The 21,599-nt window shown below is 38.8% G+C and overlaps 1 protein-coding gene across 1 annotated transcript in view; it reads left to right on the forward strand.

Moving 5' to 3' along the window:
• Positions 1-229: 229 nt before the first annotated feature.
• PDGFC (platelet derived growth factor C) overlaps positions 230-21,599 on the forward strand; it is a 116,295-nt gene continuing 94,925 nt past the window's right edge. Inside the window, exon 1 of the mRNA XM_054383209.1 lies at positions 230-347. Within this exon, the coding sequence (XP_054239184.1) occupies positions 230-347 (118 nt within the window). The remainder of the gene's footprint in view (positions 348-21,599) is intronic.

A 21,599-nucleotide genomic window follows, 5' to 3' on the forward strand; every position in this document is an offset into this window, starting at 1 on the left:
AAAAAAGCCTAAAGAAAACAAAACCTGGAGACGCAGAAAAGGGCTCTAGAAAAAAGTTTTGGATGGGATTATGTGGAAACTACCCTGCAATTCTCCGCTGCCAGAGCAGACTCAGTGCAGCCTTCTCCCCAGCGGCGCAGCCCGCGCCGGGCGCTGCTGAGAGACGCCCGGGCCTCGGTGCCGCGCCGCCAGTGCCTGCTGTGCCGCAGCCCCTCGCCCCGCCGGCCCAATGCTCCTCCTCGGGCTGCTCCTACTGACATCTGCTCTGGCCGGCCGGAGGCAAGGGGCCGCCGCCGAGTCTGACCTCAGCAGCAAGTTCGTCTTCTCCGGCGCCAAGGAGCAGAACGGTAAGAAGGAGCAGCAGCTCAAGCCGCCGCGCAGCCCGGGGCAGAGGCAGGGCGGGCGCCGGACCGGCGCGGAGTGCGGCGGGGCTGCCCGGCGCCGCGGAGGGAGAGCGGCCCTGCGCGGGGTGGCGGCCGCGGAGGTGTGGGGGGAAGCTCTGTGGTTCGGCCGGGGTGAATGGGGATCGACTGCTGGATGGGTGTTTGCCGGCCGCGTGCAGAGGAACTCTGTGGGTGAAAGGCAGCTACTGGGCTAGCAAGGAATCCAACGCTGGCTCGCAGGCTCTCTCTTCTGCGGTCCGAGGTGCAAACTGTATACCCTCCCTTGCGCCTCACTCCCCCCCCCCCCCCCAAAAAAAAAAAAAAAACAAACCAACAACAACAACAAAAAACACCAAACAAACCCAAACAAACCCCACAAACCCACAGGCAATGACTCACGCACCTTTGTACCCTTAATGCTTGACTCTTAGGGGGTTGGGGGTGAGTTTTTGTGTTTTTGCGTGAATGAGTGGTATTTTGTATGGACTGGAAACGACCTAATCTCGCATAGGAAATGGGAATTACTTTCAACTTTCAAGTGTACCTGAAATGTTTGGAAAACTCTCAAATGCAAGTTCCCTTGGGCTGGGGCTGTGCAGAGCTGGAGAAAGACTCCTTTCATACAGCAAGGGCAGCTTCGGGGTGTGTAATTTGCTTAGCCTCTGAACTACATATGATTTACATTATTCAGATTTTTAAGTGCCTTTCTTTTTGATGTGTTATTATGAAATAATTTTAAAGAATATTTTGCAAAATGAAACATTATAGACTGCATGAAACCAGACTTGGTGTAGAATCTCTAAAGCAGTTAGCATACAGTCATGGAAACCCTGGTGCTTAATCTATCAGGTTTTTGAAGAATTTAGTACTTTGCACGTCAGCTAGAACAAGCTTTCTCCTTGGGCACAAAAAAACACAAAAGGCTAAGTTTTCAAATTTATCTGAACTGTAATGAAGACAGAAATGCAGAGGTGAGGCTAATTGAAGTTTCTCAACTTTGAACTTGGGACTCCCCAGAATAAAGTATTCTATGTCATATCTTCAAATAGAAAGCAAAGTTTAAGAGACCTCTGCAAGTGTTCTGTGAATGGGCAGAATATGCAGTGTACTATTGAATTTAACAAGGGAGATTAATACTACCTGTGGCCTGTGATGAAATGTGGCACCTGTGGACTGCCAGAGCTACTGATAAGCATGAGGATCAGTCTCTAACCAAAGCAACTGTAAAGGGCCAGAGTGAAATGATCAAAAGACTGAGAGACCTGGCTGTTCTGACAGAAAACCAATCAGACTTTGTGCACAGTGCAGGAATTATCTTCCCTGTGTGAGAAATCATTCTCTATCCCATCCCAGTTTACCTGGTGGTTTAGAGGCTTTAGGGCACCAATTTGTGATGATGTAGACTTGTCACTAATATACTAAAGGCATGCAGTTACGCAGCCTTCTGTTACATTTGCATGGCATGCACACGAAGCATATTGACACACAGAAAAATTACCATTGCTTTGCTTCAGCTTTGTCAGGATTGGAAAGAAACCTGCTCACTCTGCTCTAAGAGGCTTGTTACAGGATAATGCATCTGGGCCTTGAAGGACCACCAGAGTTCTCCCATAACGGGAGAACAGTGTAAAAGGTAGATCATACAGTGTAGAAGCAAAATTGATGTAAATAGGTGTAAGTATACGTGACAAAAGAAACTAGGTTCTCTGCACATATACCAGAAATGCAGCTGCCTTAGGTCAGGCTTCAACTGGTTTGCAATACAGTTTGGCATGCTCTAAGATACAGTCACTGCATCTTAGAACAAATTGAAACCCAGGAGATTTAAAGTGCCCTGCAACTGTGTTCTGTGGTAGTTTGTACTTAAAAACAATATGGATATTTCTTGTAGCTTACCTGATTTTTTTTTTTTCTTGTGTTAACTGCAAAAGTAATTTTTAAAATTAATGCAAGTTTAGGTGCAGCTAAATACCAGCTCCTGACTTTTCTTAACTGATTTTAATTATTTGGGGGATCAGTAACACTGGTCAGACCAGTTCTTACTTGATTTAATTAGAGTGATTTTTACACTCTGCTGCAATCTAAAGATTGTATAGCTTTTAGCTAGAGGCAGGTTAAAACTCCTTGGAGTATGAGAATGAGATATTGCTGTTTGCATGCCAAATAATCTTTGGTCAGGAGAGAGGGAGATTTTTCACTCCCAGTCTACAAATAAAAATTCTGTCCTCTACTTGTAAGACTGCTAAATGGCCAAAAAGTTTTGCAGTATAGTGGATTACAGTGATTCAGCTACACACATGGGTGAGGTAGCTATTGCTTAAAGGTGATAATGAAGATGTCTATCAGTTACTAAATCAGTGGGACTGCTTGTATTAGAAAGGGTAAGAATGTGCTTAAGGATTTATTTTTTCATACTTGGCATTTATTTATTAGCTATGTTATTAACTTCAGAATTACGATTTAACTCTATTTACTAAATAGAGACATAGGAAGTTCTCTTGTGTCTGCTGCATAGTGAGTGTCATTTTAGGTGGCAATTTCCTAGTGTAAATATTTCTTTGAAATTGTGAATTAAATGTTTTTCAAACACAGGATTTTGCTGCTACCTCCAAAGAATTCAGTGTGGTAGTTCTTGTGGGGCCATTGTAGCTCCATTTGAAAACACTTAAACTACCTCTTTGTTTTTATTGGCTCTCTGTTATAGTCAGATTTTCTTTAAGAACAGGTTTTATTTCTGATTCTGCTTAGCAGTAAGGGGTTTTATGTGATTTCCTTGAAAAATTCATATTTATCCTTAATGTTTCTATTTTATTAAATTAAGTGAATGCTTATCTGGAAGATCAAAGAAGCTTGTGTGTAGTGTTGATTCCCGTTTATCTGGATGGACTTTATTTCCACAATTGTCATGTTGAAAAACAGATTATTCTTTGAAGGATTTCTCTTACTTAGGTGGCTTTATCAGTTCTCTTATGGTTGTCTGCTGTATTTATTACCATTTTTCCATACTGAAGTAAAGAGTCAAGAAAAATTGATTACTCAGTTTCTTCCGAGGAACAAAACTGAATTTCTTGCGTATTGAATTCGTTGAGTGGGATGTTTTACTTATTTCTTGTTTCTGTTATAGTTCTTGCTACTGTCTACACCCTGTTTCTGTAGCTTCAGCAATGTCTGAGAGAGCTATTGGTGGATTGAGTAATATGAATGACTTACAGTGATGTAACTCAGGTGGTCTGAGCGCACTTGCTTATGTGATATTATTAGTTTAATCTAGATTTAATTGCAACATGACATGGAATGAGAATCTAAGTATTGTTTTCTTGGATGTCTTAGGACAACATGTGATAAATATTTAAAGTAATTTTGCTAAGCTGTCAGCTGTTAAGATTTTTGTGAGAAATACAAGGATGTCTTACTAGAAAATAATGTAAAAGCTATGATTAGGTGCCACAAGCAAGGAAATAGGTAGCTTATATAGCTTGTGCGTTTAAAATATATTAATGAATGACTTAAAAAGGCCAAGAAACTAAGGTCAATTAACTCACCAGGGCCAACTAGTTAGAAATACTGATTTTCCTGCAGTCAGTTTCAAGTGTAAATGAACAGTACTAAGTAGAGTTGTAGAAGTAAATCTTAGAAAAACGAAGTACTTAATTTTATTTTCTTCCATCCTGCAGCACAGGTAATTTACTGGTGGTGATGTATCTTTTGATCAGTCTTAATTTCCTTTAAGACTGGTGGTAGTTGTTGTTTCTCCTGCTCCCCAAATAGAAACTGTAAATAATAACTTTCAAAAATCCTCTATAAAGAATAAGTTTCACAAACTGATCATATCATAATGCATTTCTGAAATCTTCTGAAACAGGCCCTCAAGCTGGAGTTCAAGACTTGGTTATTTCAGACTGTCCTTGGGAAAAGTTAATGGATGCAGCTGGAAGTGTGTGAGTGAATAGACAGAGGGAGCTTCTTTCATCACACACCGTCTCTCAACCACCTATTCCTCTTTTTGTGTCACTCCAAAGGGAGCTTCCAGCTTATTCAGGGACGGGAAGCAGGAATATGAAGTAGAATTTCTAATTAAGTCTGTTTAACTTGGGCTGAACACCTGAAATAAGGTGTGCTCATCCAAGTGCATCAAACTCTTGCAGATGGGACTTCTCAGTGCTTTTGCTTGAATGCTGTCATTTGACTGCAAAATACTCTCTTGTTAGCCAAGAGGCTTTAAAGCAGTGGGAATCTGCACCACTTTCACTGCCTTGTGGAATTGATGAGCGCCAGTATAGTCTGTTGACTAGTACTTGGTAGCAGAAATATTGTTTTGAGAAGATAAGGAAGTATACAACACGAACATGCGTCATCTAAAGGGAAACTTCATAGCAGTGCAATTTTTCTCAGGTTTAAACTACTGTTGTGTAGTCCAAGAATAGTTTTGATATGTTTTAAAGTGTTTTTCCTGGAGAGTGAAGAATTGTACCACATCCTCTTTCAACTTTAAACAAAAGACTGTGGCAAATTAGAGAAGTTCTTCAACACTGCAGTACATTGCAGTGGAAGAAAGTTTTAAAAACTGTTTTTGTCTTTAGGGTTATGTTGTTTTGTCTGCCATTCATCGGAGTGCTGCTTGGGACTTCTTATTCCTGCTATTTCTCTCAATTTCTTCTGTTAGGAAAAAAGTGAGGGTTTTAAAAGCAAAGATTTGCTACCTGTCTCTGATATGGAGGTGTTCTAGTTTTCCAATACTTTGTTAAATATTTTGAATGGAATTTAAGGGAGAAATTTAAGGTAAAGTCTTGTGTTTGCTCTAACTAGTTCTTACCAGGTTTGCAGATTAGACCTTGAAGGGTTTGTCATGTTGTTTGGGGGTAGTTTGTCTTTCAGTCAGAAACAGAGTTTTATAGTGGAGAAGAAACACAGGGCTGTCCTAGTTTGAGTTAGAACAGAATAAATTCTGTTCAGAGATTTTAGTTTTCAGCTCAGTCTCTTCTAAGTAAGGGCAGTTTCTGAAATTAAGAGCATGTTTTTGCAGTGTCTGCTTCCAACAGTGATAACCCTCAAAGTTTATAGTTAGTGCCAAGGATTGGTAAGCAGATCAAGGTCACTGCTAAATCTTATGTACTCTGTTGGGGGTGCAGAGTAAAAGGCTGCACCTGCAGGGAGGAGGAGTGGACAGTTCAGGTTACCCCAAACTGACTAATAAGTTATCCCATTCTATATACGTTGTATTTGGTATAAAGCTTAGAGATCATGAAGGTCAAGTTCTTTTCTTCCTCAGTGGCCAGCATATGAGGAGGACCCTATCTGTTCTGCCTTTGATCCTAATCCATGAGTTCTTGAATCTTTTTCCTGCCTGCTGCTGAGTCCAGGCTGGGACTTCTGCCACAGCATCAGTGGTGATGGTGACTAACTGCCATGCAGGGCAATTTGGTTTGATTCTGGTTTTATATGTATTTGTATATATTTCATTTTATTACTATTTTAGTTGAAGTAGTTTCAGTTTTCCAATTCATAAGACTCTCTTCCTTATTCCCTTTCTTTACCCCTTTGGGAAGGAAGAGGGGTTAAGAGAGAGCATCTGTCCCTTATTTAGTGGCTGGTCCAGCCCCAACCCTTGATGAGGACATATCTTGAGAAACTGACAACCCTATTAGCAAAGGGCTTATGTTGAGCTTTGTCTTCACTTAAACATAATGTCTTTAAGATTCCTGTAACTTTATTCAAACCCTTTGAATCTAATTAGTACATAGTGTACTTGTACTAGAAAAGTACTGGTTTGTGTCCTGCAACAGTTGTGCTCTATATCAGAGTGGGTTTGGGGGTCTTTGTTGCTATTGAGTAGTTGCTGGTTTCCATTTTTGCTGTATCTGGCAGTTCCTGATTACTAGAAAGAGGACACACTGTGCAAGCCTACTTCCCTTAGCTGGAAATGAGCCTCTTCAATGCTTTATAGATAGCTCTTGGCTTTACCCAAGAGCCATGCCTTTTCTTTTTATTCACAAACTGAATGCCACAGAAAAATGTGCTTCCTGGTGTATAAGGGCCTTAGGAATTGGCCTGTACATAAGCAGTCTTTTAGCAGAAACCTGTGGGACTTAGAAAAAAATTACATTACAGTAAATGAATAATCTAACATCTAGAAATGCAGTTATTTACTAACACTTGGCTATATGTATGAGTGTGTACTGGTTTTGGAGTTTGAGTTTCTGAGAAATTAATTGTACATTAAAGCTTACTCAGCCCCGCAATTCCCTTTTGCAGCTTGTATCTGAATGTAAAATGCTTTTATTCAGGTAGGCAAATGAAAATTCATGTGCTATTGTGAAGCAAAAATATGAATTTGGATTTTCTAGAGGCTTCATTAGATTGTAGGATATTATTTTAAGATGGCAATGCCAGAGAAATTTGTTCATGGATGTAGGCATCCAAGCCTTAGGGTTTACCTGTCTTCTGATCTTCTCAATAACCTTCTGCTGAGATTTTAGAAACATATCCCCAGTGTTAAGCTGGGTTATTTGTGCTTAATTTCATGATGCTACAACTGTGCAGTAAAGCAGTTTTCTTTTGTGTGAAGATACCTCGTCTTATAGAGCTTGTACATGTTTTCATAACCTGTTCAGTTTCTATAGAAATTGGTTGGCTGGGTGATACAAGGCAGGACTCTAGACTTTCATGAAGGAAGTCTATTACACAAAGACTATAAGAACTATTAAAAAAATTAATGTAAGGAGAGAGCCCAACTAATTTCTTGGTCTCCTTCAGGCCTTTTGCATTAGGGTTAGCAAGCTCTGTGTTTCTTCTGAGTTTAGTTAGTTCTATTCCAACTACCGTGTCTTTGTTAAGGATGCTCACAGTTTTGGACTTTGACATTCAACTTGCACGGGCATGACTGTACATTTACACTGGGCTTGTAGGCTGCTTAGCTTCTTGTCTCTCTTTCCTATGAAGTCCTCTGAGTGTGTGTACCCCTTGACCTCTGTCAATGTATTTTTAACCTTCACCAGCTAGACCATCAGGTGAGCTAGCTGGAACTCAAGTTAAAAGAATTAATCATCTGCTTAGGTAAGTATCTTTGAGCTGTTGGATTATTACTTTTCTGTGTGGCTGTTGCCATTCAAGATGGGCTAATTTGAGACTCTGCAGGTAAACTCTGCAGTTCACAGTGCTAGTCTCTGCTTCTCCCCTCCCCCCCCCCCCCCCCCCCCATTATTTTGCTGCCTTTTTTGTTTTTAATGCAGGTGTTTGTGTCTGAGAAAAAAGAACATGAAATTAACCTCCCATGTACAGGAACAGCGTTTGCACATGAAATAAGAAAATGTTCAAAAGTTATTTACCATGTCAGGGCATCCTTTTTTTTCAGTGGCAATGTACCTTTTTGTGAACTAATCCTCATAAATTATTCATTAATCTTATGCTTTATGGTAAATTCATTCAAGGTATCATTATAAACACAGAGATTATAAGGTGATTCTTTGAGGGTGAAGACCACTGCAGTTCCTCTACTTCCTGAAAGCCCTAAACACTGAAGTTTCCCCTTAGGTTTGTTAAAACTAATTACTAACCGCATTAAAATAGCGTGCAGTCATGGCTCACATAGATCACTCGTGTACTGATTTCTTTACATGAAGTGCAAGGCATGCGCTTGTTATGAATAAAGCCAGATAAAGGACCCGGTGGCAGTAGGGAGGCCAAGACTCTCCTTTTGTCATGCACCTTGCTAGCTGCAAGGTGACTGGAAATAGAAATTTTTGTTTTGAATGTTTTAGTACTCTGTTTTCCAGATGAGCAGTGGTGCTAGTTGGGTAGCTATCTTCTTACGTTCCTTATAATACTACAGTTCTATTAAAAGAAAATGAGGGTGGTCTCCTGTGCAGCTAGTGATAACTTTGAGTGCTGAAGTTAAACTCCTTTATCACCCTTATGTGGCTTCCCTTGAAATGTTCTCTATCCGTTTCAGAAAAAGCAAAGTACGTCTTGGGAAAAGGAGACTGTGCTGCTTGTGTTTCCTGTACATTTAATTCCTTTTTTGCATTGTTTCTGCTGCAATATTCTTATGAATGGGCAATAAATAATGTAAGAATGTGAGGAGCATGAGGTTAGGAAGGTTAATTAGAGAATGGGTCCTGTAATCTGATAGAATGGGCTTTGAACTAGATTCAGGCAGTAAAAAGTAAGAGTGTGATGCCCTTCTTGCAGTTTCAGTACTCTGCATCATTAAACCATTACTCTGTTTGGCACATTGGCAAAGTTGTAATTTCTGTGAAGGGAGAGTTGTAGTCTAAAATACTTGGGAGTGTCATGTTTGAAGAGTGGCTTTAGAGACACTCTTCAAACACCTTCCATGTCAATCTATAGGTGTTAATGTGTCTGTGCAACTTTTAAATCATCATTTGTGTAAAAGCTCATGAAGTGGGAATATGAGTTTGCTGGAAGAGGTACTGATTTGTGCAATAATGTGCAATACCTTGCTTCAAGTGATAGCTATATTCTTTTCTAAAGAATTCTGTTGTCTGGTATTTTATTAAACTATTGTTCCCAAAGCCTTGTTGGATGGCCCATTGCATGGTAGCAACTAGAATATCTAAGAAGTTTGATTTTTATTATTATTTTTCCCCTCAATGTACTTCACTGTGTAACCACCTGACTGCCTTCACCCTCCTTTGATAAAGAGGCACAAGTCCTAGGGGTACCATACTCCTCTTTGGACTGACAGGAAACCAGCACTTATTTTATACAATAGTTAAACATTAAAAAAAAACATATGGCACGGGAAATTCTTTTGCTGTGTGTGAAGGTATGGCATTTCCAAACTGAAAGTGTTGTTCTGACTGTTTCACCGGTAGTGGTGAGTTATATGAGGCCGCTTCCATCTGCAGAGAATCTGTTTCACTTGCTTGTGGTTCTGGGGCTCATTCAAATGCTCAAAAACAAAATAAAAGGAATGGATGTAATAATTTCTTTATGGAAAGTCATAAAAACCTACAGGACTGTGTAAACAAATTGAGTCATTTACAAGATTTTTAAGTGATGGATATTCGGTCCAAATTCGAAGGTGTGGATTAGGTTTTACAGTCATCTTGACTGAATTTTGCCCTCAACAAGACTTTCTTTTTTTGCCAGGAATGCCTTTGACACCACAGATAACAAATTCTCAGAAACTGTGTTTTCAAACATTTCAGAGCAAAGGTGAGAAACAGAAGAAGAAATCAGTAGTATAATTTGATCTTTTTTTTTCTAGGGGAGTGAGGGGCCTTTCTTGAGTCACCCTGTAAAGCTGTAGTGGAACTTTGTAGTGTTCCCCCGGGAAAATAAACTAAGAGTTTCCCTTCTGAAATCAAACATGCCTGAGCTAATTACAAAGCAACTGTTTTGGCTGTCTGCTCCATTTGTATAAATAGATTTGCACAGAACAGCAGCAACTGATCCAAGTTAAAGGTGCTAGCCATAGAAACTTATGTTGGATCTAGTTAAAGCATTGAACATTAAATCTGGTGTGTCAAACCACAAGACCCTCGTGACTTATATCATCATTTGTCAGAGTACTGAAAAAGAGGATAAAACATACTTTTGCATGTTAAGATACATTCAGCAGGGTTATTTATATGTTCTGATGTAAATGTATGGAACATTTTTCTCAAGTTTGGAGAGGGGGCATTTGTGTTAGCTACTATGGGGTGCTTTCCTTCTCATGAGATGCGGTTGCCCAGATCTGTTCTTATGAAGGCAATTTCAACTACCTTTCAGGATGAAAATAACTTTACTAAGCACAAGTTTGAAGTTATTTGTAATTAATTATACATTAGTGAAGATACTGATTTGTACTTATAGCCCTAAATAATGAGCTATCAACTCATCTTGCAGACATGATACTGTGCTGTGAAAACAGTCGTTGTTAATTGGGAAGTGTATATGTGTGATAGACAATATTTGAAGACCTTCAGAAAGGAATACAAATACATATCTGCATTGTAGTGTTGATTGTAAAAGGTTTGTATTTATATTATTCATAGAATCATTAAGGTTGGAAAAGACCTTTAAGATCATAGAGTCCAACCATAACCCAACTACTATGACCACTAAGCTATATCCTGAAGCACCACATCCACACGCTTCTTGAACACCTCCAGGGATGGTAACTTCACCATCTTCCTGGGAAACCTGTTCCAATGCCTCACCACTCTCTCAGTAAAGCAGTTTTTCCTAATGTCCAATCCAGAGCTTCTCTGGCACACCTTAAACCCATTTCTCTCATCCTATTACTAGTTACTTGAGAGAAGAGACCAACACCAGCCTCACTACTCGTTTCAGGTAGTTGTAGAGAGCAATAAGCTGTGTCTTCTTCACTAGAGGTCCTGGATCTTCCTTTTGTCTCTGTTTGTAGATGGGTGTCATGTTGGCAAGTCTCTGGTCATCTGGCACCTTCCCTGTTAACTAGGACTGCTGATAGATGATGGAGAGCAACTTGGCAAGCTCGTCTGCCAGCTTCCTCAGCACTCTTGGGTGAATCCCATCTGGCCCCACAGACGTGTGAGTGTCAAGTGGCATAACAGGTAAAAACTCTTTCCTCCTGGATTATGAGGAGTTGCTGCTGCTCTCCATCCCTATCAGTAGGCTGAATACCCTGAGGATAGTGGGTCTGACTATGAAAGACTGAGGCAAAGAAGGCAGTAAGTGCCTCAGCCTTTTCCTCATCCTTGATAGCAGTGTTCCCCCCCTGCATCCAATAAAGAGTGGATATTTTCCTTGGTTTTCTTTTTGTTGTTAGTATTGTCTCTGCATGACCTAACTAGGTCCGTGTACTCTTCTTGAGTTGCCTGCCCCCCTTCCCAAATGTGGTGAATTCTCTCTTTTTTTTTTTTTTTTTTTTTTTTCTGATTCTCTGCAAGAGCTCCCTGTTTAGCCAGGCTCATCATCTTCCCCAACAGTTTGTTTTATGGCACATGGGGACAGCTCCTTGCACCTCTAAGACTTTCTTCTTGAGGAATGTCCAGCCTTACTTCAGCAAGAATTGAGAATTCTATCATTTCATGATCACTACGCCCAAGATGGCCTTTGACCACCACATCATCCACCAGTCCTTCCCTGTTTGTAAACAGTAGGTCTAGTGATGCATCTCCTCTGGTAGGCTCATTTACCAGCTGTCAGGAAGCTCTCTTCCATACACTCCAGGAACCTCTTAGATTGTTTCTTCTTTACTGTATTTCAAGTAAAGTCCCTCTGTGAGAACAAGGGCTGGCGATTTGGAGACTTTTGCCAATCGCCTGTAGAATGCCTTATCAGCCTCCTCATACTGGTTGGGTGGTCTGTAACAGACTCCCAACAGGATATCTGCCTTGTTGGCCTTTTCCCTAATCCTTATCCATAAGCAGTCAACCTTACCATCACAGTTGTCCAGTTCTACGTGGTCAAAACACTCCCTAAAACACAGTGCCATTCCACCACCTCTTTTTCTCTGCGTATCACTTCCGAAGAGCTTATAGCCATTCAGTGCAGTATTCCAGTCATAACAGTCATCTCACCATGTTTCTGTGATGGCAACTATGTCATAGCTGTAGTGCTGCACAATAGCATGTAGTTCCTTCTGTTTGTTGCCCATGCTGTGTGCATTGGTATAGGTGCACTTGAATCGGGCTGTCAGTTTAACCCCTGATAATGCTGAATGAAATAGTTGTGATGTGTTTCTGTATTGTTATGGCTTTTAATGTAACCTGCGGCTCTTTAGCCTGGAGAAGACTGAGAGAAGATGTTGTCAATGCTTACAAATATTTAGAGGGTGTGTGTCAAGAGGTTGGGGCTAGACTCCTTTCACTAGAACACAAGAAGTTCAATTTAAAAATAGGGAAAACTTTCTTTGAGGGTGATGGCCTTTAATTAGTCTCATTTGTAGTTACATGCACTTGTGTGTGGTTTATTCTGACATTTTTATGTATGTGGATGCTTAATTTATATTCTGTTTATTGAGGTATGCTTTTGTGTTAGATTGGCTTGTTCCTTGCTCACGTTTTTTTTTGCTTTCAGGAAGTACTTGGTAAACTTTATGTTCAGTATTTGTATTTCAGATAACGGTGTATTCTCTGTGTTTTTTTTAAAATGCAAGAATCGTTTGTTTCAAGTTGACTTGGGCAAGCAGTAATAAATACTGGAACTAGATCTAGTCTGACAGAAATAAAGATGGATTAGGATTATGTTAAACAGGTTCCCCAGTGTTCAATAAATTAACTAGCAATCTTGTATGAAGAACAACTAATGCCAGCTAACATGACAAATAATGCTTACGTTTCTTTTTTCTGGATTTGGGAAGAAAGGAGTTTTACCTGCTCTTCTACATGTCAGCTATTGCATTCATTTAATTCCAGGCAGTAGGGGCTGTTGAACAAGTGGATCACAGCCCAACATGCAGCTTGGATGTGGCTGATAGGTTCCTCATAGGGATAGTGTCTCATCCGTGTGTTTGCAGCTGGTTGATGCCGTCTGATTTTTGGAATGTGCATGCGCACCCAGATGCTGCTACTGAATACAGCGTTGAGTAGCCATTGATTTCCAAGTCCTGTTACCTCAGCCTTTCTTCAGGATCTTAGAAAAAAACCTCTGTAATACCCTTTTTTTTTCCGAGTATTTTTTTATAAATGAGTCACAACACCTTTATTATTATTATGTTTTAAAATTGTTATTATTGCCTCTGCTGCTTTCCCTTGGGTGACTTCAGGGACAGCTACAATATAATGATGTTGGCTTTTAGTCACAAGTAGCAGTTTTACCAGTTATATTTACTCCTTTCAATCATCATTTTTCAGGATGATATAGAATCAGAGAATGTTGTTGCTTGGAAGGGACTTGTAAAGGCCATCTACTGAACCTGCTCTGTAGTGCTCAGAGCTTTTTCCAGCCTGACCTTGAATGCTTCTAAGGATAGAGCATCTTCTGTCTTTCTGGGCAACCGGTTCCAGTGCTTCACTGCCCTCATTATAGGAAGATTCTTCCTTATCTAATCTAAGTCTACTTTCTTATAGTTTAAGACCATTATCCCTTGTGCTATTGCAACAGGCCCTGCAAAAAGAATTGTTCTCATCTTTGTTTTAGGCCCCCTCTGCTGGGGAGAGTCTGACAGAGGGCTACAAAGATAATGAGAGAATTGGAGCATCTCTCTTAGGAGGAAAGGCTGAGAGACTAGAGAAGATTGAGAGGAGATCTTATTAAGGATTATCAGTACTTAAAACACAAATGTCAAGAGGATGGGGCTAGACTTTTTTTCAGTGCTGCCCAGTGATAGGGCAAGGGGCACTGGGCACAAACCAGAATAGAAGTTGTTCCACCTAAACAAAAAAAACGCCAGACAACAATTTCTTTACTTTGAGGGTGACAGAGCACTGGAACGGGCTGCCTAGAGAGGTTGTAGAGTCTCCTTCTGTGGAGGCTTTCAAAACCTGCCAGGACACCTTCCTGTGCAACCTGGTTTAGGTATACTTGTATTAGCAGTGGGATTGGACTAGATGATCTTCAGAGGTCCCTTCCAGCCCCTGCCATTCTGTGATTTTGAGCATAATTTTCTTTCCTAGTTCTTTTTTGTTCAGTGCCTTTCCTAAGCTAAAGAATCCAAGTTGCATGTAGAGCATCAGGACTTCTACCTTATTTACAGTAAAATGTCAATGGACAGATAGGGTAATCTGTGCTGTTGGTAAGAATTGTAAATTAATTTGATAAAAAGTACAGCAAAAAAAGTGCTTCTATTTTTATGCTGAGGGAGAAATGGTCTTTTCCACAGTTGACAGAATAGGTAGCAGAGACATGGTATGAATTGAGAGGTAAAGGCAGAAATGTGAAAAGGGAATCAGTCCTGAAAGCTATCTGTAGGGAAAATGTAGTTAGCACAGAAACTTTGTTTCTGTTTTTTATTCAACCTTCTACTACAGAAAGGAAAAAAAAAAAAGGGCTCCAGCACAGTAACTCTCTTTGATTACTGGATGTGGTGATTTTTTTCTTTCCATGTTGTTGTGCATGAGTTTATAAGTTTGCCAGATAGTTATCAACTGATTTTTATGTCATGTAGAGTTACTGGAAAAGGGGATTTAGAAGATTTGCCACTGCAACTATTGGGACATTGAGCCGTAAACAGCAAAGACAATCTAGTTTTCATTAACTTTGCAATATACTGGCTTGGTTTGACCTTCTACAGCATGACTGAGAGCTCTTTCTGAGGTGCTCCTCAAAATACTGGATGTGTTTGGTGTTGGTAGTAGTTGTTGGAACAGGTGGGTCTTTATTGTCATTCAGCTAAACTTCTGATAGACAAGCTTCTAATTCTTTAACTGCATCTTGAGGCTGTCTTGTTACCAAGCAATATTGGTAAGACATGTTGGCTTTTAATTTTTGTTATTAGCCGATAATGATCAGTGTAAGTGGAGGTTCACTTTTCCAGAGAACCAGAATGAATACTGAGCTATTTTCTCTCTTGCTTTACATTAATCAGAGTTCATACCCAGGGAGTGGAGAAAGAAACCGATACTTTCAGCTGTGATAGTTTTTCATGCTAAGACATTCTTCAGTGGCATGTAAACATTTATATGTCTGACGAAGGACCGATAAAAGTAGCAGATTCTTAGATTTTTTTTATCAATATTGTATTCTCAATTTAAAGCAATCTCTATTTTTCTCTGTTTTTGTCTTGTGCACCGAAATCAAAATCAGACATGGCCTTTTGTGTGGATAGCGAATATGGTTTTAAGAGACTGCTTTGTACCAGTAATGTCTGTTACTTTAAATGAGAGTGAGTAGTAGTACTTCTAAAAATCAAGATCAAAGCATTAAAAAAAAGTAACCTAATGGCAATGGAAAAATCCCATGTCTCTTTGAAAATTCTCAATGTGCTTTCTTTTCTGGCACAGGCTTTTGTTGCCACTGGGAACCTGATCCTTAAAGCAGGAAGAGAAAATGTAACAAACTGCACAGTGGCACCTTGGTGCCAAGAAAGATTCAGTGCAACCATTTTTTGTTGTTGTTATTCCTGGCACTTTTGGAAAGAATCATTTCATAATGCCTTACATGTTTCTGAAGAGAAACAAGTTTGCTGCCCAGACCAGTGGTATGCTTTGTCCCCTCTTTCTTCTTTGTCCCATCTTTAGCACTTTACGCTAGAACTTCTAGATACATAGGCAGCTAGTTGGTCCAATTCTTTATATTGTATCATGAAAGGAATGTGGGGTTTTTTTGGTGTGGGTTTTTTTTTTTTTTGTGGTTCATTTTGAATTTCTTTTCCAAAAGTATCAGGAATATCTAATAGAAGGTTTTAAATTAGGATGTCTTGAAGGAAGGGCAAATTTGAGTCTTTGTGATTGGAAGCTGTCTCTTGGTTGTGATGTAACAAACAACTATAAAAGTCAGTGAGTGGTTTGGTTAAAAAGGGAACAGTGGAAAACAAGTGCATTCCTGTGGTGAGATGATGGGAGGAGGAAAATGAAGTAGAAGTAGTGCAAGGGGAACCATTTTGTGGCTGTTGGGAAAAGAGTAGTTTTAGCCTTAATGAATTCTGCTTTTTTTTTTTTTTTTTTTTTTTTTGGAAAAGGGTGTGATCCAGACAGTGGCTGCAGTGTTAGTCTTTGAGTAGAAAGGTCTACCAACAAGATTTTGGTCAGAAATGGTTACATGTGTATTTACATATGGATAGGGAAAACGGGAGATAGAGGACCTTTGGAAATTTCTCTGTCTGTGAACAGTCCTGGATCCCTGGAATCACCTTTTCCAGAAATAAAAGTTACAATGGTGAACATGAGGCTTTGGGTGCTCAGCTAGCATCCACTTTCTGTTGCAGAAATCTTGTGTGTAGTGGGAGTGGTCTGTGAATTAGCTCTTGAAGACTCAACAACAATTTCCCCCCCACCCCCCCAAAAAACAAAAAAACCAACCAACCAAAAATCCCGTGAACCAATGACCAAAAAAATCCTCTACCCAACCAAAAAAGAAACCCCAACCAAATCCAAAGTAGTCCTTCCCTTGGAGACTACTTCATTACGTTGTTTTAGAGTAGCCACTAATTAGCTACTTTTTGAGTTGTTTACCTCCCATTTGGATATGTAAGAAGGTAATTGCCTTCCTGTTGCCTAGTCTTATGTAACATTGGTTATATTTTAGTACTGTTTGGATCTTTACATGAAAGATGTGACTACATGTCTGTATACTTAATTTTTTACTTGTGGAAGCTGTAACAAGAAAATGTGTAGCAGTTGTGGCACTGGGGCTTGAAAGCCCAGCTGAAACCTTTAAGAAAGAGAATGGAAACAGAACTCTTACGGGCAGAACAACTACAAGACATGACTTTTGTTTACCAAGAAAAAATCCATTAAGAATTAGCAAATTACCGTCTAAATTTGGAAACTTAAAGATATAAAATTTAAGACTAATTAGGTTGATAAATATTAGGTTGACGAGAATTCAAGAAAGATATTTTTGATTGTACTCAAAAAGTGCTTTGTGTTTGAGATGAAACAATTTTTTTGAAGGTAGGCAAGGAGAGGTAATTAAAGATATGGAATAATATGTGCATTTTGAATATAATCAATGGTAATGAGGCCAAAAGGAAGAGATAAGGTGAAGCGTAATGCTGTGATCTACACTACTGTAGATTAAAAGAAAGCAGTAGTAATGTAGCCTGTGTGCCAGGGCACCTCCCTGGGAAATATCTAGAAGGTAATAGCAGCCATTCCAGTCCAAATGAAAGGACTATTTAACTCTGTGTTGTCTGACAGTACTGATTAAGGAACAGAATGATGGTTCCCTGATCTGTTGTTCTGCCTTCTGTCATTCTAGTAGCCATATTTATTTATTTATTTATTTTTAGGCACAGGCAGAACTTTGAGTTTTTTTTTGAAATCTTACAAACTTTTGCTATCTGCAGTTCCTAGAAGTGAGATTTACCCACACAACACCTAAATATCTTCTTTTGGTTCTTCACATGCACTATTAGATCATTGTACACAATATAATCTAAATCTTTGGGTTTGCTTCTGGTATTTGGATTTGACCTGCTGTTGTAGGGCCTCACCTGAGAGCTACTGCAGGCTTTGAATTGCCACATTCTGTATAGTATTATTGTGTATGCCTGTAGTGCATATGCACAAATGTATGTGTGTAGGGACAGAAGATATGAATAAAAATGCATACAAATGTATCTTCTGGTATTCCAGGTATCAAAAAGTATTGACAGCAGTATTCGAGTTGTGAATACACCATGGATTTTCACAGTGGTAGTGTTTTTTCTGGTCCTCAGTGTTCTTGCTGCAGGTTCTTAATATTCAGGTTTTCTTCTTAACAGATTAATCCTGTCCCAGTAGGACAGACAGCAGCTGTCTGGGAAAATGCTGGCAAGATTTTGTGTGTTGTGCTGAGATCTAGGAGTAATTGGAACTCCAGTGAGATGAAGTCGTAAATTTCACAGGAGCAAGTAGTTTCCATGTTCCACTTCAAGTATATCATTGTTAATAAAGGTAAAGATGTTATCTTACAAGTGGTGACTGTAAAAATGACAAGTAAACTTTAAGTGTCCTTTCCTGAGCATTAGGTTGTGGTGTCAAGTGGTGTTTGGTTTGTTTTGGTCTTGATTTTCTTCCCATAGACGCTTTTTTTGGTTTGTAAATCTTCAGGACCAGAATCTACTTAGGCCTCTGTCTAAGATGAGGGAAGACTTTTTTTTCCTTACTGCGCTGCAAAAGGTACAGGTCTAGTTACTACACTTATATGAAGAGCATTTTTCACTGCCATCATCGGCAAACTCCACCTTTCTGAGGGCAGCTTGGAGGCTGTGAAGCAGTGGTCCATTCGCAATTTATGTGAGAGAAGGACATGTACATGTAGGAAAGTTTGTTTTGTGTTAGATCTAAAGATGTTTGTCTGAGCAAATTCTTTCCCAATTATTTTAGCCCTTTAGTTGAAGGGGAACCTGCTGTGGAAGTAAGCAGGTTCTTTGGCATAGCCAGTAATATTTAGATCTTGCAAAGCAGTTGCTGTCTCACATCCTTTTCCTTGCCTGATTTCTGACTTCAACCTTATTTGTAATGAAGTTTACTAGTGAGTTTCACAGGTAGCCTCTTTATCTTTGTCTACCTTGTATATGGTAGTGATTGATTTCCCCTTCTGTCTCCTTTTTAAACTATTTTCCAGGATTTATTAGTTATTTTTAGATAAAGAAAAATATCCTTCAAAATCCCAGATGCTTCAGCTGACTTCCTTTCTACTTTCTCTTGAGTCAGCATTTGGATGCCACTCTGCATGTATTAAGGTGTTTTTGACTACAACCAAAATAAAAAATATTTCTTCTTAGAAAAATATGTGGAAGAGAGAACTTGTGTACCTCCAAATGCTTCTATGCTCTGAAGTTCTACTTATTATGCACATAATAAATAACACCTACTTAGTTGATAATCCTCATTTTACCTCATGAGGTAGAGGTGACAGTGTAAGAACTGAGTAGTATCAGCAACTACTTGTTTTCTGGTAATAGTTTTAAATTCTGCATTTCTAGAGTTGATGACTTGGCACTGTTTTGTTTGAATTGTAGAATCAAAAGTCAGATTTAAATTTACCCTGGAAAATTATTCGGTAAGCATTTTTGTATTTTGAGAGGATTTATAAGAAATTTTCAAGACTGCCTTTGATGTTTATAGCAATGGAACTATTGATTGTCTTGGTAGGGTTTTTTTGTTTGTTTGTTTTTTATTCAATGAAATCCAAGAGGAGGAATGAATTCTGGAGCCCTGAACAGCCTAATGTATGTTCTGCTGAAACTGTTTTTTGTCTTCAGCAGTACTGGATGACCCTGTTTAGTAAATCCTGTAGTGATCCAAGCCTGGTGCTTCTTGAGCAGTGTTAGCAGCAGAGACCAGTGCCCATGAGGATGGTGCCAGTGGCATGCAGCTTGCCAGTGGTTCTTGTCTGCAGAAACCCTTTTAGAGGGAAAACGTACTTGCTGTGAGATGTGTTTCTGGTTGCTGCTGGATCCAGCGCTCATCACCTGGGCCTTTGTCGTGTGTTTCCTCTCTCTGCCGTAGGAAGGGCTGAAGGTACTGGGTGAGGAAAGAGGAGAAATGGATGTTTGGTGCATGAACTAAAAAATGCTTGTAAATACAGTTTGTATTTTTCTGTATTCAGATAATTTTATGTGGCTTTATTCACTAAAATAATTAGACTTTCATGAAAATACAGACTGAAGTGATACCATGCTAGGTGAAACATAGTAGAAATCTCGGATCAAGTTGCTAGTATTTCCTTTTCTGGCTTGCTTTCAACTGTGCCTGTGAGCGCAAAGGAATGGCATGTATTTATACATTTGTAAATAAGATCCCACACATTTTCCGCTTGAGAACATGTACTCGGGCCTTTTATGGTCAGGAAGGGGTGTTTCCCTCTGTGAGTTACCCACAGAAATACACATTTACAAGTATGCAGTTCAGAAACTTACAGCTTTGTAAACTTGAGTTTATTTAAAGAAGTCAGGGGCATTTAATGCAAAAAAGAGTAATTTTGCTCTTTTTCGTAGTAGAAATGTACTTTAGGATAAACAGGTTTTGAAGTTCACGTTCTTGCTAAGCTGAATTGCCTCATTCAGCTTTACTTCTAAAAATAACACTTAGATCAAGCTCTCATGACTGTGTTTCTTCATTTCAAAATGTCTCTTTATTAAGAGAGATTCAGCTGATGATGACTTATTAGGATATAAAGAACTTATGCAGAACTTTCTGCATGTTGTCAGTTGATCATAAAGGATCAACATTCTCTTAAATCAATATTCTTAGAATAATTCATTTTGTATTTGTTTTTTTTTTTTAAGCAAACAAACAAAACCCCACCTAGGTGACATTTGAAAATGCTTCAAAAACAGTAGCTACTTTCAGATCTATTATTTAGCTTATCAGATTTCCAATGCAGTTTAATTGATCTCCAACCCACAAGATGGATGCAGAACACTTGCACGTCACTACTATTAAAAACTACTTGGGTATTGAGTAATGCATAAAGCATAAATGCAATAGTTTACTTATGAAGCCATTTAGCATAATAAATTTCTTCTTTCTTTTATGTGAAGTGGTGAAGTGTTTTAGGAAAACAACAATGAGCAGTACAAAATATATATTCAGGTGGGATTTAGTTTTCTACTGACTGTATCACTTCTTGATCATCAAAGCCTTGAAGACTGCAAATAATCTGAAGTTGGACAGTTTGAAACATTTGAAATACACTGCAAGAGCTATAGTTTTTTTTTTTTTTAGCTATGAAAACGTTTTTTGTACTTATGCCATGATGCACACATTATTCTACCCTGGCTGTTGTATTAGAAGGTTTTAAAAAGCTTTTCTTTAAACCAGTTGTTTACTATCTTCAGATTAATCAGAAGAAACTTTAATACTTGCTGAAAAAGGACTTTTCTTACAGGAAAAAGAATAATTACTTGTTCATTAAGAAGAAGGGTAAGTTTCCCAAATTTCACTTAGTTTCTCAAAGATGCATTACACTGAAAGATCTGAGCTACTGATTTTTTTTTTTCAGTTTTTAGACTGTTTAATTAAGTCAAAATAAAATCCTATCAAGCTGAACGTTATAATAGCAGTATGGATCCTTACAGGTTACAGGACTATATTTTGAATGGTAATGTTTTTATTCATTTTACTATTTGGTTGCAATTTGAGATAAGCTTGAAGTGTTTGGGAAGGTTGTTTTTTGTACTCAGAAAGGATTCATTTTGTGTTAGCTGGTTCCCTTTCATTTAAAGACGGCCTTGGGTCTACAAGGACAGAATTGGTACTTTCTTCGACTTGGATCACAGAAGTCTTAATTTGCAGTCAGTGGAGATGTCCATAAAGGATTTGGATTAAAATTTTATGGGAGGGATGTGTGTAAATCCTCTGAATCAAGCTGTACAAGTAGGAATTCAAAGAAGAATTAAGATACTTTGCAGATGCTTTCTTCATATATGGAGCTTTCTCCCCAGGATCAGATTATTTCATTAACCGGTATTTATGTAATCTTTGAAAATATGTAGTAAAACAGTTTTCAAGATTTAGGTAGTACTTGTATTTATTAATTCTTGCATAGGCAAAAATCTTAAGTTTTGTGGTAGTGTATTTTTTTGTTTTTTGTTTTTTGTTTTTTTTTTTTCCTTACTAAAGGAATAAAGAATTGGCTGCGAAATTACCTTTCTTGGGTAATATACTACTAGGGTTTTATTGAATAAGGAGGGAG

This window comes from Indicator indicator, chromosome 8, assembly GCF_027791375.1.
Source record: "Indicator indicator isolate 239-I01 chromosome 8, UM_Iind_1.1, whole genome shotgun sequence".
Taxonomy (NCBI): Eukaryota; Metazoa; Chordata; class Aves; order Piciformes; family Indicatoridae; genus Indicator; species Indicator indicator.